The following is a 17,472-nucleotide window of genomic DNA, read 5'->3' as shown; positions in this document are numbered from 1 at the left end:
TCTCTAACAACACATGAGTGACTAAGGAAGTTGTGATATATATATATCACATACATACAATGAAATACTACTCAGCTAGTAATGATGGATTCACCCTCACCTCATCCTGGTCAGTGCTGGTAATCATGTTAAGTGAATTAAGCCAGAAAGAAAAGGATGAATATGGGATGATCTCACTTATAGACAGAAGTTGAGAAATAGGAATGGAAAGGGAAACACAAAGCAGAACTTGGACTTGGTTTGGTGTATTGTACCAAAGTAAAGAACTCTGGGGGTAAGGGGGGTTTCAGGTCCCGGTGTAGGACCACCACCTAGGCTGGGTATAAGAGTGTTTTGCAGAAAACTGAGATATTTTACACATGTACCAACAATTGTATTTACTGTAAACAACCCCCCACAATAATTAAAATTGGTGATAGGTAACCAACATATAAAACTTGTTTGGTGAATTTTCATCCTCATTATATTTTCTGGACAACTACACATTGAATATGGCATAGGACATCTGAGGGATTAAGGGGACACCTGCCTAGCCAGTTAGATTACCCAAATGACCCTGGCAATCAACGAGGTAACAGATGTCACAGCCAGAACACTCTCACATCAGTGCATGAGTGTAAGAATGTTGGTGATGTACCTTGAAGATGGCAGAACAGTTCTTTTTGGGAGCCATTCTGCAGGACGCAGATAGGAAAGGAAGCTTACACTTTAAGCTTTAGTTTTAGCTCTTATATTTAGGCCTCAGATTTATTTTGAATTAATTTTTTTATGCAGTGAGAAGAGGGTTTTAGTTATTTTCTGTGGGTATAACCAGATGTCTCAGCAACACTTGCTGAAAACATAAAGCATTGAACTGACATAATTGGATTGCATTGGCACTCTTCTAAAAAAAATCACTTAAACTCTCAAATGTACTCCACTGATGTAGGTTTATCTGTGTGGCAGTCAGCAAAGCAGTTATGATTACTGTAGTTTTGTAGTAAGTTATGAAACTGGGACACTTAAGTACTCCACTTTTGTTGTTCTTCAAGGTTGTTTTGGCTACTCTGTGTCCCTTGCACTTCCACTCAAATATTAGGATCAGTTTGTCAATTTCTGCAAAAAGGTAGGTAAGATTTAAAAAGGCATTGTAGTTTTTGTATCTCAATTTGGGAAGTAATGGCATCTTAACATTAAGTCTTCTAATCTGTAGACATGGGTTGCTTTTTTCCATTTATTTAGGTCTTCAAGTTTTGGTGGCATAGTGTGGTCTTCTGTTACATTTATTCCTAAATATTTCATTCTTTCTTGTTTTAATATTTAGGTTTCTCATTGCAAATATATAAATACAATTTATTTATATTCTGTAATTGTACTGAGTTAAATTATTACTTCTACTAATTTGTTTTTGTATGTATACATTCATCAGGATTTTCTACATTTAAGATGTCATCTACAAACAGTTTTATTTCTTATATTCTGCATGTATTTTCTCTTTCTTCCACTTTTTTTAAAGTATAATTTCCCTGGCTGAAATCTATTGTTGAATATAAGTGGTAAAGAGGACACTTTTGTTTTGTTTTTCAATTTCTTAGGTATTTTTATTTATTATTGGGTAAAGACCGCCAGAAATCAGTAGAGAGGAGACAGAGACATGGAGAGACCAGAGAGATACCTGCAACCCTGCTTCACCACTTGTGAAACCTTCCCCCTGCAGGTGAGGGATCAGGTCTTGAACATGGGTCCTTGCACACTGTAATGTGAGTGTTTAGGGCACCAATGCCTAGCACCAACATCTTTGTTTTGTTCTTCAAAACAAAACTTTTGGGGGAAAGTTTTCAGTCTTTCATCACTGAAACTATAATTTTAGCTGTGGGCTTAAAGATATTCTTTACCAGGCTGAGAAAATTTCCTTCTGTTTCTAGTTTCCTGTAATTTTCGTTATGAAGACTTGTTAAGATTTTGTAATATGCCTTTTTCCAGCACAAAACCCCCACACCGTGTAGTATTTTCATTTAAATTATCTTTTGTTTAAATGATGTGATATATATATATATATATGTATATTTTCCTCCAGGGCTTGGTGCCTGCACCATGAATCCACTCCTCCCAGAGGCTATTTTTTCCCCTTTTGTTGCCCTTGGTATTTTATCATTGTTGTGACTATTATTGTTGTTGCTATTGATGTCATTGTTGTTGGATAGTACAGAGAGAAATGGAGAGTGGTGGGGAAGACAGAGAGGGGGAGAGATAGACAACACCTGTAGACCTGCTTCACCGCTTGTGAAGTGACCCCCCTGCAGGTGGGGAGCCAGGGGCTTGAACCGGGATTCTTATGCCGGTCCTTGAGCTTCGAGCTATGTGTGCTTAACCCACTGTGCTACCACCCGACCCCCAATGTGATATTCTTTTTTCTACTAATGCAGTGTATTACTTTGATATTTTTTTTAAAAAATGTGACTAACCTGATATTTTTGGGATAAAGCTCACTTAGTTGCAGCACACACTTTTTTTTTTTTTTTTTTGCCAGTTGGTAGATTCAGTTTGTTGGTATTCTGCTAAGGACCTGTGTCTTCAAGCAAAAAAGATTTATATTCATAAGGGGGTACTCAGTGGTTTATAGTCTTTTCTCTCACAACACCTTTATCTGGTTTTGGTATCAAGGTGATACCAATCTCAGAATGTATTGAGAAGTTTTCTATTTTGTGGTGAGCTTGTGAAGAACCGATGCTTTTTTTTTTTTTTTTTTTTTTAATGTTCTGTAGAACTCCCCAATAAAATCATTTGGCTTGGGCTTTCTGAGTATTAATTCAAACGCTGTACTTATTAAAGGTCAATTCAGACTTCCTGTTTCTCTTAGCAGTTACTGAGTCAGTTTGGGAGTTTGTGATTTTTCTAGGAATCTGTTCATTTCATTTAGATTATCTAATCTGTTGGCATAGAACTATGAATAGTATTCCTTTAGAATCTTTTTTATTACTGTAAGATCAGTATTAATATCTCCTATCTCCTCTTTCATTCTTGATTTAAACTGGAATCTTCTGTCTTTGTCAGTCTTGCTAACAGTTTCTTATTTTTGCAGATTTTTTTCAAAGTACCACTGTAATACAGAGACATTGTTTATAACTGCACAGCTTAACATTGTATAAGGAGCCACAGTTTACCAACAAGTCTCTTATTGATGAACATTTGGGTAGTTCCCTATTACAAGTAAAGCTGAATAGTCTTGTGCATATATCATCTTATAATTTTATTGATAATATCACTGATTCATAAGAAAGTATCTGGGACAAAGAAAAAATGTATATATAATTGTGATACAAATCACCATTTTCTTTGTCCTTCATTGCATCATCACTAGTAGCATGAGAATGACTATTATCTACAACCTGGTCAAAAGAATTTATTACTAAATATCAAAACTTTGCTAATCTGGTAGTAAAAAAATGGCATTTTAGTGAAACTGTAACTGCCTTTTTAAACTGGAGCACAACTCAGTGCTGGATTATGGTAGTGACGGGGAGACTTTGGAGGCTCAGGCATGAAAGTTTTTTTTTTTGCATAATCTACATTTTTTATAAACAAGGTTATGCATTTCTTTTTTAGGAGATGGCTGTTTAGAACTTTATAGTTCATTTTTACATATGATGGTCAGATATGTTTCCCCCTACTTTTAGAAGCTCTATGTGTTAGATAATCATTAACATTTTATATCAACTATACATATTTTTTTGGGGTTGTCTTATTCATGGTTTTTATTAATGGTAAAATTTTTATTAATATTATTCCTTACTGCTTCTGGATCAATCATAGGAGATTTTTCTCTATTCTTAAAGTTAATAATTAAAATTCTCCTCAATCTTAACTTTTATATCTCTAATATTTATATGGTTTCATAGATTTAAATGTAATTCCACTGAAATTTATCTTTTTTTTTTTTTGCCTCTAGGGTTATCGCTGGGGCTTAGTGCCTGCACTATGAATCCACTATGAATCCACTGTTCCGGTGGCCATTTTTTTCCCCCTATTTTTGGGGAATGAGACAGAGAGAAATTGAGAAGAAGGAAGATAAAAGAGGGAGAATGACAGACACCTGCAGACCTGCTTCACCGCTTGCAAAGTGATCTCTCTGCAGGTGGGGAGCCAGGGGCTTGAATTGGGATCCTTGTGAGGGTCCTTGCACTTCGCACTACGTGTGCTTAACCTGGTGTGCCACCACCTGCCCCCCCCCCCGAGATTTATCTTAGTATGAAAAATGAACTCAAATCTTATTCCACCCCCTATTTAGTTACCCCAATATAGATTGTTTTTTAAAAATCTTTCTTTAAACTAGAGCATTGCTCAGTTCTGTCTCATGGTGCTGCTTGGGATTAAACCAGAGACCTTAGAGCTTCAGGCATTAAAGCCCTTTGTCCCTGAACCCCAAAACCTATTTTTCTTCGTATACTATATATATATATATATATATATATATATATATATATATATAATTTTATTTATTTATTAATGAGAAAGACAGAAGGAGAGAAAGAACCAGACATCACATGTCCTGCTGCGGATTGAACTTGAGACCTCATGCTTGAGCGTCCAATGCTTTATTCATTGTGGACCATCTTTTAGTATATTTTTAAAAGCACTATTTATATTTTCCTGATCTTATGTTTCCAACCTCAGGAATGAAAGTCCTTTGTAATATCATTAAGAAAATTTATAATTGTCTTTTATTTTTTAAAAATTATCTTTATTTATTGGATAGAGACAGCCAGAAATCAAGGGGTTGGGGGCAATTGAGAGGGAGAGACAGCGAGACACCTGCAGCACTGCTTTACCACTTGCAAAGCCTTCCCCTTGCAGGTGGAGACTGGGGGCTTAAACTCAGGTCCTTGAGCATTGTAACATGTGCTCAACCAGGTGTGCCACCACCCGCCCCCTCTATAATTTTCTTATGATATAACAACTGGTTGTATATATTTGTGTTGCTGTCTGAACGTACAAAAAATGTATATTTAGATTTATGGTTGTTAATCATGGGTAAATTTTTTCTTCCAGGAAATATTATCAATGCCTGGAGACATTTTTGGTTGTCACAACTAGAGATTGTATTTGTATCTACTGTTCAGAGTTCAAGGATGTTGCTAAATTCCTTGAAAGCATTTAAATACAATTTTTCCACTTTAGTGAACTACTTCTGATATCCTTAGAAGTTGACTATAAACTTTCTTCTAAACCACAGGAATAATGAACTTTGTTCTGAAACAAAATTGATTAAGTAGGTTTAAGGGCCAGATAAGATAGCTCACTGGGTAGTGTCCCTATCTTGCTATGTACATGATCCGGGTTAGAATCTCAGCAGGCATCAGTCACATGGGGAGGTTCTCTGGTCAGTATGAATAAAACAAACAAACAAGCAAAAAACCCCCCAAAAACAGACAAACAAAAAACCAGCCCAGAGTACTGAAGTCACACTGCACAAGATCTTGGCTCTGTAAAAGAAAAATAAACCAAACCAAATCCCCAAACCAAAACCAGTGTGAACTGATGAAAATGTTCACTAAAACTAGGTGTGTGTACGTATATGGGGGTTGGGGGGATAGGAGTCTCCACTTTGTGCATCCAAGACAAGAAATTCTCAGAGAACAGGTTTCTAGTTACATCTTGTTCAATGTTAGTTTCATAAATCAAATTAAGAAGCACAAATAAAATCCAGAATGGCAGTGACAAGTATGAAATCAAATTTATTTACTTTATAGTCTTGGATAACTAACTTAATAGTAGTATTCCATGTACTGCTTTCTTGAGTTACTTTTAATTTATTCATCCTTACTTATGTATTTTGGATAGAGATAGAGAAAGATTAAGAAAGGGGGGAGATAGGGAAGGAGAGGTACGTTGCAGTACTGATTCATTACTCATGAAGCTTCACCTTTTCAGGTGGGGACTAGGGGCTTGAACCTGGGCCTTTTTTTTTTTTGTATTTATTTATTTTCCCTCTTGTTGCCCTTGTTATTTTTTATTTTTGTTGTAGTTATTTTTGTCAGGATAGAGAGAAATGGAGAGAGGAGGGGAGGACAGAGAGGGGGAGAGAAAGATAGACACCCGCAGATCTGCTTCACCGCCTGTGAAGAGATTCCTACAGGTGGGGGGCTGAGAGCTTAAACCCGGATCCTTGAGCCAGTCCTTGCGCTTTGCGCCACCTGTGCTTAACCCGCTGTACTACCACCTGACTCTCTGAACCTGGGTCTTTGTGAAGTGTAATATGTACACTCAACCAGTTATACTACTGTCCAGCATCCCCCCCTCATCCAACAACAGTTCTTGATTTTTATATGGTCCTATCTCCCTTTATGATTATGATAAACACATTGTTTGATTCTAGGGTGGTATAGCCAATTAATCACAACTTGTTACAGCTTTGTATTCTTTTGCCCAATAAAAATCATCACTAAAAAAGTCAAACTTTTGCCTGCAGTTGTATTTTTAAGGGCATGAAAAACCTTTTCCTGTTAAACTGTTAAATTCCTTTGGCTTCCACTGGACCAAGTCTCTGGTAAGGGTTCAACTGCTCTACTGAGCAGACTGGTCAACAGAGATTGAGAATGAAATCCTATACCTATAACAACACATGTTCCTGATGATGCTTTTCTGTACATGTACTATATTATCAATGTATATACCTCTACTGAGTATACCCATCTTCCTCCTCTTATAAATAAGCATTACTTGCCCTGACAACTCCTAAATATGTGTATGTCATTAACATTATCCTATATTGTTATATAAACAATACCCCATACGAATATAGATCGATATATTTTGACTAGACCTCAACAATTTCTCTTTGAAGTTTGTTTTGTCTTAGACAGTAAACCTCTTTTCTTTTTTTTTAAAATTTCTTATTTAAGAAAGGATTAATGAACAAAACCATAAGGTAGGAGGGGTACAACTCCACACAATTCCCACCACCCAATCTCCATAACCCACCCCCTCCCATGATAGCTTTCCCATTCTCTAGCCCTCTGGGAGCATGGACCCAGGGTCATTGAGGGTTGCAGAAGGTAGAAGGTCTGGCTTCTGTAATTGCTTCCCCGCTGAACATGGGCGTTGACTGGTCGGTCCATTCTCCCAGTCTGCCTCTCTCTTTCCCTAGTAAGGTGTGTCTCTGGGGAAGCTGAGCTCCAGGACACATTGGTGGGGTCTTCAATACAAGATACTGGATACTGTACAGCAAACCATAACAAAAGGACTTTTCAAAGTTAATCCAATTAACCTCTTCTTTTCTATTCAGTTGTTGTGTTTTGATGAGAGTGGGAAGGTGACAATTGTGGGAGAACAGAGCCTATATGACTTTCTGTACAGATTTAGAATTCTGAATGTGACACCATCAATCAATCACTTTAAGCACATAAGCTAGCTCGGACATTGGGGGATGGGTAGGAAGACTTATTCTTTCTTCTGAAACTGGAACATATGATAAAAACTATAACTCAAACTACAAGTGCTATCTGCAAATAGCTTCAATATGGTGATTAGAGCAGCTAGAAAATGGATTCTGATGACTTTTTTTGACATCTACAGTAATTTAAGACTTCTCAGTTTTATGTACTACCAGGTCATCCTTTAGGCTTAAATCTTTCAAGTTAGGTTTTCCTGCATTTGAACTCAAGGAAATCAAGTTTGATACCTTCCTATTTATCAATAGCTCCAGAAAGAATATGTAATTTAACCTACTCCTTAGATACTCATATATGTAAGAAAAAATCTGCAACTTGATTAAGAATATAGATATTATAGTAAGTAATGCTCAACTCATTTGAAAATAAAACCAGAATTAGAGGGAAGAAATTTTTGTAGTACAAAACATGGGGACAATGACTTCTGGGAGGCATGGCACTGGAGGTGTGTTAACAGCAAACACTGTCCCCCTAAATACAACAAATATTGACAACTATCAAGACCACATACCTTATTGGATTGCAGCTGGGACATCAACAGACACTGAGACCTTAAGTGGGTGCTGGTATGTGTGGACAAGGTGAGAGGAGGCACAGTTCTAAAGCTAAGCACCTGGAGGCTGGGAGTTCTGGCAACAAATAGCACCATTTTGTTTCTTAACAACAGCAGTCAAGGCTGAGCAGGATGCTGACCTTGAGAGAGGGTAACCTCTGAGCTTTGACCCATGGCTTCGGGAGTGGTAGTGGTGGTGATGGTGAGAGTCTGCTGAACTGGTGGTGGGGTCACACCACAGTAGCAGGGGGTTTGCCAACCAGTTTGGTCTGCCTCCCCAAACTAACACAGACATTCAGAAGGTAATTTGTGGCAACTGGCAGCTAAAAGGCAATAGGCAGCAGCTGATAGCCAAATGGTAAACTGAACCCTTCTTCAAACAAAACACGGAGACTGTAGATGATCAGGGTGGCCTAGGAATTTATAATAAGGTTGCTTTTTATGTTTAAATAAATGTTATAATAAAAAGTGTGAAAAGCACCAACCTGAAACTACATTATTATAGAGATGCTGCTGAAGACGTAACTTCTTGAGCTCTTAGAACTATATTTTCACCAAAGACAAGATATTTTCCCCCTCTACAGTATAAATATGACCAGTTTTTCTTTACACTGGTTCTTAGTTCACGGTGGACATGAGGAGGACCCTAAGTCCTAATTATTTCCTTAAAACAGTCCTTAACTTCCATGATCTGAAAGGGAGGCTGGACAACATAACTCTATGCTACACCTGAGGAAGATGGGTCCTGATATTGGGGCAGCTTGGAATGTTCCTACTTACGACCACAGGGATGCAGAGGTCACATAGGCTCCTAAACTGAATATGGGCCCCAGATCACATCAAATCGATGGGGTTTACAATCAACAATATTTATACACTTTTCCCATATTTGGGAGCTACTTTCTTCCGAGATCCAGCTTTCTGGTCCTTTTTGCATCCAAGACATCATCTCCCCAGACAGTAACTTGGGTCCACCTACATATCAGATTTCAGGCTCAAGGGAAAGAAAACAAAAACAAAAACAAAACAAAAATAGTATAGCCACAGGCCCTTTGGAATATAATTAAAATATGCCTACTAGCTATCTACAAAACAGAGACCCTCCCCCGCCCCCAACTCTTCATCTGCACTATTCCAGCCTTTAGGTTCATGATTGTTCAACTTTATATGTTAACTCTCTTTTCAGCCACCAGGTTCCAGATGCTACCATGATACCAACCAGACTTCCTTGGACAGACAACCCACCAATGTGTCCTGGAGCTCCGATTCCCCAGAACCGTGCCCCACTAGGGAAAGAGAGAGACAGGCTGGGAGTGTGGACCGACCAGTCAATGCCCATGTTCAGTGGGGAAGCAGTTAAAGAAGCCAGACCTTCCACCTTCTGCATCCCATAATGACTCTGGGTCCATATTCCCAGAGGGTTAAAGAACAGGAAAGCTATCAAGGGAGGGGATGGGATATGGAGTTCTGGTGGTGGGAAATGTGTGGAGTTGTACCCCTCTTATCCTATGGTTTGTCAGTGTTTCCTTTTTATAAATAAAATAAAATAAAAAATAAAATTTATAAAAAAAATAAACAACAAAAAAACAGCCTTTAACATACACACTTACTTCCACATAGTATTTTAAATAGTCTTTAGAGTAAAACACATATAACCAAAGCAAATAATTTGCCAGTATGTTGATAAACTCAGTGTAAAATTAAAACTACCCACACTCAGTGTAAAAATTTGGACCTTAACTAGACTGGGTAAACTATTAACTAGTGATTCAAATGATTCCTATCCTTTTCAGAATTATTTAACTTTGTAGGATTCTCATTTTCTGGAGTTCTGATAAAGTAACATACAGACATTTAAAAAAAAAAAAGACCCCTTTCTTGTTTTCAACTTAACATCAATTAACTTAATGCGCAAGTCGGTAGCACAGTGGGTTAAGCACACGTTGCGTGAAGCGTAAGGACCAGCATAAAGATCCCGGTTCGAGCCCCCGGCTCCCCACCTGCAGGGGCGTCACTTCACAGGCGGTGAATTCAGCAGGTATGCAAGTGTCTATCTTTCTCTTCCCCTCTCTGTCTTCCTCTCCTCTCTCCATTTCTCTCTGTCCTATCTAACAATGATGACATCAAAAACAACAATAACTACAACAATAAAAAACAAGGGCAACAAAAAGGAAATAAATATAAAAAAAATAACTTTGCATTAAAAGCTTTTAAAAATTATACACACACACACACACACACACACACACACACATACAGAGAGATGGAGGGAAAGAGATAAACAGAGGGAAAGGGAAGCGAGAGTGAGGAGAGACACCTGAAGCACTGCTTCATTGCTCAAGCAGCTTTCCCCTGATGGGGACTGGGGACTTGAACCTGGGTCCTTGTGAGTGGTAGTATATGCATGCAACATGTGGGTACACTACAGTCCAACCCCTAAAAGAGTTTGCTTATTCCTATTTTCTGATAAGGGAGAAAACAAATCAAATATCATCATCATTTATGCCTGTCTTTTATCTTTCATTGATAAAAATTAGAGACATTAGAGCAACTGTCTAGAATTATCATAAAATAATTAAACTTTGGACCAAAAGCTCTGGACAAAGTTTGGATTCCAAACTAGATGGAGAATCTATTTGTTAAATAACTTACATGGCTGTATTTTTGATAATTCTTCCTTGGTCCATTTTCTGCCCAATTCCATGAACGACAAATACAATATGGGTAGTCTGTGATGGCTTGTCTTCTAATGTGGCTTCTTCTACATAGCCTCTATGAAGTCTGGTCCCACTACTTGATGCTATAGGAAAATTATGATTCTAAGTTTACTACTTATTGCAGAAATTAGATTCATAATATATTGAAAAAATGTACAGGGATTTTAAGAAAATGTTGAAGGAAGGATACAATTTGTAATAATTACATATATTGGGTTTTCAGCAAGGACATGACACATTTTTGCATAAAAATGCATCATGTCTTTTCTGACATCCCAATATATTGAACTGAAATGGACGTAACACTAAACCCAAAAACTAAAAGGAAAAAGAAAAAAAATGAATTCAACAAATAAAATTTAAAACTTCTCTATAAAAATATTGAGGCAGTAGTGAAAGATGTATACAATCCAGAATTTTTTTTTCAAACTACAATACAATGTATTATTTACCTAAGTAGACAAAGATAATTTTCTATGAAAAAGTAAAAACACAACCAGTCAAGTAGCAAAATTGGCTAGAGATATGAAAGTAAAATGGACAAAATACATGACTAACATACAAAAAGATATTCAAGATCTGATCTTTTATAAAAAGAAACTAAAACAAAAAAATTAGGTAGTAAAAATACATCAGATTTAAAACTTAAGTGTGTGTGTGTTCTCTTTTAACCTACTCAAAAGGGACAACTGGATTCATCACTGATGGCATGTTCATTTTCTATTTCTGCTGTTAGGGTTTTCACTGGAAGTTCATACCTGCACTACTCCAGTGAACTTTTATTTTTTTCTTTCTCTTTAGAGGGTGAAGGACAGCAAGGGCACCACACCACCATTTATAAACCTTTCCATGATGCTCCCATGTGGCGGCCAGATGCTTGAATCTGGATCCTTGCACTTGGAAAATGTGTGTTCTATTGGTGGAGCTACCTCCCAGCCCCTTAAGTTACTTTTATATGTTTTCCCAAGAACCATTTTTTTTTTTTTTGCTATTAAATTTCTTTAAAGAGGTATTTACTCTCACTGCCTCCACTTCCTTACCTACTTTAGCTTTAAACCATGCTAATCTGGCTTTTGCCCCATTAACCTATGTAAGACACCAATGACTTCAATGTCACTATATCTAGTGGAAAAATTTGTCATTTTTCTCAACACTATGCTTTAATTATCATGTTTTATTTTCACACCATTGCCTCAGGTTTGACTGCTTTTATAAGTACAGAAGATCATTCTAAATATATTATTATGTACTGATGAATACAACTCAAATTAATAAAAATTTCACTTAAGGGTAATAATTATTGCTAAATTTAACACATAAACACTAAACACAGAATTTGAATAATTTATTTTGACAAGAGGAAAAAAAGTCATTCCCCAAATTTTGATGACCTTTATTATTTAACATTACCTTTAGAAAATCCCAGTTTTTGGGTAACAGTTCTTGCAATTTTAGATGTTGTTGCATCACTATAAAGATATACTTCATCCATACTGTGCCAGTCCACATGATTTCGACTTAGCTTGAAACTATGAATAGCTGTTGCAAAAAGGTAAAACTAATTTGAAGGTCGCCAAGACAAACTTAATTTGTGTAAAAAATTAAAGTACATATATTTTTGAATCAATATTACTGAGCAAGTCAGATATTTAAGCCAGTTCAATCAAATTATTTCACTGAGATATTACTGATACAAATTAAGTAATAGATAGACTATATGATTAACCAGGCTATAGGAAATGGCAAGCTGTTAGAACATGTAGTAACTAACTCTATTACCATTTTAACCTCTAGCACATAATTAATAGTAGAGAGCTGCCTTCCCACGTGATGTGATTATTCCTGAAGTCTAAGGAGTATATAGCTTAATGAAAGTCCTCAGTAGCTTTGACACAGAAACTTAAGCTTCATTTGGTCTGTTGATTTTATTTTTGGATCTTGGTCATTTATTACGACTAGTACCAGACACAGTGTCTAGTATAGCACCTAATATGTATCATAAAATCCATTAATTTTTGTAGAAACAATGAATTAAGAAAAATGTCAAAGGTAAAAAATAATTCATAATGTGGTTGTTATTATTCTGAAGCTCTTAAAATTTTCCTCTATTTTTGGTATAGAGGTAAGAAAAATCTGTTCACTCATCTTCAGAAAATCAGGTACTTTCAAAATCACTGTGCCTGAGTTGTTACTATTTTTTAATCCTTTTTAAGTAGAATATTATCTCCCATTACATATACATGTACAGGTAGAGAGATACAGGTAACAAAGATAGACTTGCCAGAAAGCTAGTTATTGACGGAATCTAACTCTTCAGATTTGAAGATGAGTCAAAAATACTCTCAAACTAAAGATGAAATATAGACCTGATTAAGCTTTAAGATCATAATATATTGTTATAAAATCTATCCCCTACTGGAATACATAGAAAAACAAGTTCTTTCTGAATAATTATGCTTTGCAGTTATCTCATAAATATAATTACATAAATACATGGAAAATCAATTTACAGTTTACTTACCTGCTAGGATATGTTACTAAGACTGAACATAAGATTATGATACAATTAACATATCAAACATTAATATTTCTAAATTCAAAGAAAGTAATACTAAAGCTCAGATTTGAAGTTTTATAAACTCAATTTTAAAGAACTTTTCATAAAGTCTTGTAACATTTATTATTTTTTTATAAGTCTTTTTTATTAAAATAACTATTTTAAAACTTTTATCTAATGTCTCTAAACCATATTTTTGTTAAAATAATTTTGAACAGCATATATTTAAACTGAAACTAAAAGTAGGCCAAGATACTATAGGACAGTGTTAAACCAACAAAGTTGTGTTCCTCCTTTATCATATATATATACTACCTGAAAGGAAAATATCTTAATGGTAAACATTCCATTATTGTTTACAAATACTGATACCACTTAAAACTACATAACACTAGGCAAAACAGCATAATGGATGCATTTCTATATATAAAAAAAGATTTCTATGCTTAAATACAACTGAATTCTATAAACACTATTCGTGCTATAAGCCAGGGCTATAACTACATGGTGAATAAAGCTACAATTACTGTACCTTGGGAACGCTTTCGTTTAAGACCTGCCGCATCTGTACTCTCCTTATATCCTCTCCATTTGAACAGATAAGGGAGGGAGAAGGGAGGGAGGTGGTGGACAACTAAGAAAGCAAAAACACTGAGCTTCAAAGTAAATTTTAACTGAGGCTTGCCTTTTTGTTGTACCAACTTAAAAAATGAGTTGTATTTGACAAACATTATTCTAGATGTTTTGTTTATATAGTATCTAATTAAAATTAGTAAAGCACATTAGTTTAATAATGTTTATCAAACATATGTTCTACTTTTATTGAAAGAGAAAAAGGCAAATAATATAAATTTTATCAACTAAAAACAACGGTGATCATTACTTTTAATGCTTTTGCATAAATAGAATAAAAAATAGAACATGGAATTTTATATGTGTAAGAGATTTATATATCCCATTTATATAACTATGGTTATTCTCACTAAATTTGTGACTATGACATAGACAACAACTGATGTGTAAAATGAGTTTGCAATATATCAACCTTTTAAATACCTAGGTGCAGTTTTCCTAGGAAAACATCTGATCTAGATGCTTCCTATTACTCAGTATAATGAAGTCTTCTCACAGAAACAAAATCTTTCACAAATTTAGTTAAATAGTAAGAAAAACTTTCAAAAGTGAAATTTTTACTAAAGTAATCGAATTGGAAACTATACTTATTAACTGATTTGTCTGTGCTGAAGAAAAAGTTATTAGAAAGTATAAAGTATAAATCTTGTAAGCATAACATATACAAAACAGAGTGAAGTCAGATTTACACTTGATATATGGCAAATCAGAAGATGACCTTATAAACAATATTTTTCCCCATCAAATTAAGCTAGCTATATAAGTTATGCTATATTTTATTCTAAAAACTAATTTTATAATAGTTCAGTTAACAAGTCACACAATCTTGATAAATTTAGTTCAAATTTATACTTGGGTACATTTGATTTTCTCTTTTAATACATTTATTTTTATTTTATTTTTGATAGTGACAAAGAGAAATTGGGAGGGAATGGACTAGAGATGGAGAGAGAAAGATAGACATCTGCAGCACTTGGGATGCATTGGATCGACCTTCTTGTGGTGCATCCCGTGAGTACCCATTCATTGGGGAAACTGACGATCCTTCCTAGCCGACTGAATCCACATGGATCCCAGTCACTTTCAAAGCCAGCAACAAGCAGCTCCTGACAGCTTTCAACCTGACCTGTTGACTGGCTACGGAAGAAGGGCAAATGCTAGAAGAAGAAGATCTGCAGCACTGCTTTACCACTAAAAAAGTGAAGTTTCCATCCTGCAGGTAGGGCCTGGGGGCTTGAACCGGAGTCCTGTGCATGGTAACATGTGTACTCTACTGGCTGTACCATTATCTAGCCCCAACTACATTTGATTATAGGGGTGGGGTAGATAGCATAATGGTTATGCAAAGAGAAACTCTCATGCCTGAGGCTCCGAAGTCCCAGATTCAGTCCCACGCACCACAATAAGCCAGAGCTGAGCAGTGCTTTGATGACAAACAAAATGTAGTAAATTTGATTTTTCATCTTCATCTTCTTATATATTAGTATGATATTCAAAGGTTAACTACTGCTGAAATATGAATAACGTTGAATTCCTGTTGTTTAGTATCAGAAATATAAAAAAAATGTTGTTAAATGAAATATATTAAAAGATCTGTACAATAAAGATCACTGAGAAATGCTCAAAAGAAACAATAATGATAACTATATTTAATCAGCAAAATAACTACAGACTAGGATTAAAAGATGAATAATAACATTAGGATTATTAAAATATTGTTAAAATATTTCAGCATCACAGAGAGAGGTGGAAAATGACAATTAAAACAATTTTCTTCACTAAAATGTTCTTTCATGTGCCTCATGGTCAATTATTTAAAAGTAGATGTACTACTTGCAAGAAATATTTTTACTTAAAAAAATCACTGCAAAGAAGTTTATTTATTTATTTGCCTCCAGAGTTATCTCTGGGGCAGTATGAATCCACTGCTCCTGGTGGCCATTTTTTGCATTTTTTTTGGATAGGACAGAGAAAAATTGAGAGGGGAGGGGAAGACAGAGAGGGAGGGAGAGAGAAAGACACCTGCAGACCTACTCCATCACTTCTGAAGTGACCTCCTGCAGGTGGGGAGCTGGGGGTAGGGGCTCGAACTGGGATTCTTGCGTGGGTCCTTGTGCTTCCTATTATGAATGTTTAACCCAGTGTGTCACTGCCTGGCCCCCTACGAAGAAGTTTATATACAAAACTGGTATGAATTTGAGATTTTACTGCTTAAAGAAACAAATTCTATTTTGCAAAATGAGTTGTCAAACTAACAAAAACCAATTTCATATTTACTAAGAGAACTAATGAAAACATATGGAAAACATATGAATATATGGAAACATATAATGAAAACATATGAATATATGGAAACATATAATGAAAAACATATGAAAAACATATGTGACTTCATTTTAAAAGCATGCAAACATGTCAGAAATGAAAGGCTTTTCTTTCTAACATAATAGTGCAGTTTAGGATTAATAAACAAGGATCTAAATCCAAACAGGTATCACTATAAAAAGAAATTCAAGTACCAAAAAGTATTACTTGAGTTTTCATTTTTCTAGAATAAAGTTACTTAGTGATTCTAGCAGTGTTAGCAAAAGTATGCATCAACTAAAAATGCTAACTTATATATCAACAGCACTTAAACATGTTCTTATATTTTAAGCTCTTTCATAGCAATTAAGAGGCAAAAAGTACATTAGCCATATTTCCAATAAATTTCCTTGCCTACATTTTTTTCAGTCCTGAAAATAACAAGAATACAAAAAAAAAAATTTTTAAATACAAAGATTCAGTAACATTTCCCACTATAAAAAGATGATGCTCTTAGTAACCTTAACCTCAGGGAAAACCTGCCAACTAATAAGAAAACTTCTGGAAAACTTATTGAACCTCAGAGAAATTAATGTATAAATTTCCCAAAGTTAAGTAACTAAAAGCCAGGAGGCAGGACTTTTCTTAGTCACTAAATACTTAGATTACAGCATACTCCTCAATTTAAGTTTGTCTGATAGTTTCATACTGGACTGAGGCTATATATTTTTTGGCAAGAGTAAGGTACAGCACTAATCAATTTGCTTTTTTTTTTTTTTAACTGATTACTGCTATGATATAATAAAAGTGAGTGAAACTAATCTAGTACTGGGTATAAGTATTTACAAAATTATTTTTCTGAAGGTCTGGCTTCATTTGTATTCATCCCCAGTGAAACCCCAAGATTTCATTTGTTCAGGCTGTTAACAGAACTTTCTGAGCCTAGGAAGAATTCATCAATTCATAATTCAGGTATTAAATATATTCTACTTATTGGTAGCAGCAGCTATCTTAATTAAAATACAGACAGGGTCAGAAAGAAAAATTATTTTATCTTAATGCCCTTCAATGTAAAACTTCTGTTTAGTTTCTTAGATATCCCTCAAAGCATTTAAAAAGAGTTCCTGAAGAGTATATTTTAAATTACTAAATGGAATTTTGCCAGAGAGCTTCATCTGAATAACACTAGTACATTGTGATCAACATCATTATTCCAAGTATCTTTTCAGAATGAATAGCATTCTTTGTCTACTATATTACCTTGCAGTTATACTTTGT

General features: G+C 35.2%; 1 protein-coding gene across 8 annotated transcripts in view; it reads right to left on the bottom strand.

Moving 5' to 3' along the window:
- DDHD1 (DDHD domain containing 1) overlaps positions 1-17,472 on the bottom strand; it is an 88,335-nt gene that overhangs the window by 38,710 nt on the left and 32,153 nt on the right. For 4 of the 8 annotated variants that reach the window (XM_060174946.1, XM_060174948.1, XM_060174950.1 and 1 more), the window contains 3 exons: positions 13,790-13,891; positions 12,111-12,239; positions 10,636-10,783 (listed from right to left, as the gene is read on the bottom strand). In XM_060174946.1, the coding sequence (XP_060030929.1) occupies positions 10,636-10,783; positions 12,111-12,239; positions 13,790-13,891 (379 nt within the window). The remainder of the gene's footprint in view (positions 1-10,635; positions 10,784-12,110; positions 12,240-13,789; positions 13,892-17,472) is intronic. The other 4 variants (XM_060174949.1, XM_007535514.3, XM_007535513.3 and 1 more) reach the window with 1 other exon arrangement.

This window comes from Erinaceus europaeus, chromosome 16 (genome assembly GCF_950295315.1).
Source record: "Erinaceus europaeus chromosome 16, mEriEur2.1, whole genome shotgun sequence".
NCBI classification, from domain to species: domain Eukaryota; kingdom Metazoa; phylum Chordata; class Mammalia; order Eulipotyphla; family Erinaceidae; genus Erinaceus; species Erinaceus europaeus.
Note: the sequence above shows the minus strand (reverse complement) of the source record. Positions and strands in the feature narration are given on the sequence as shown.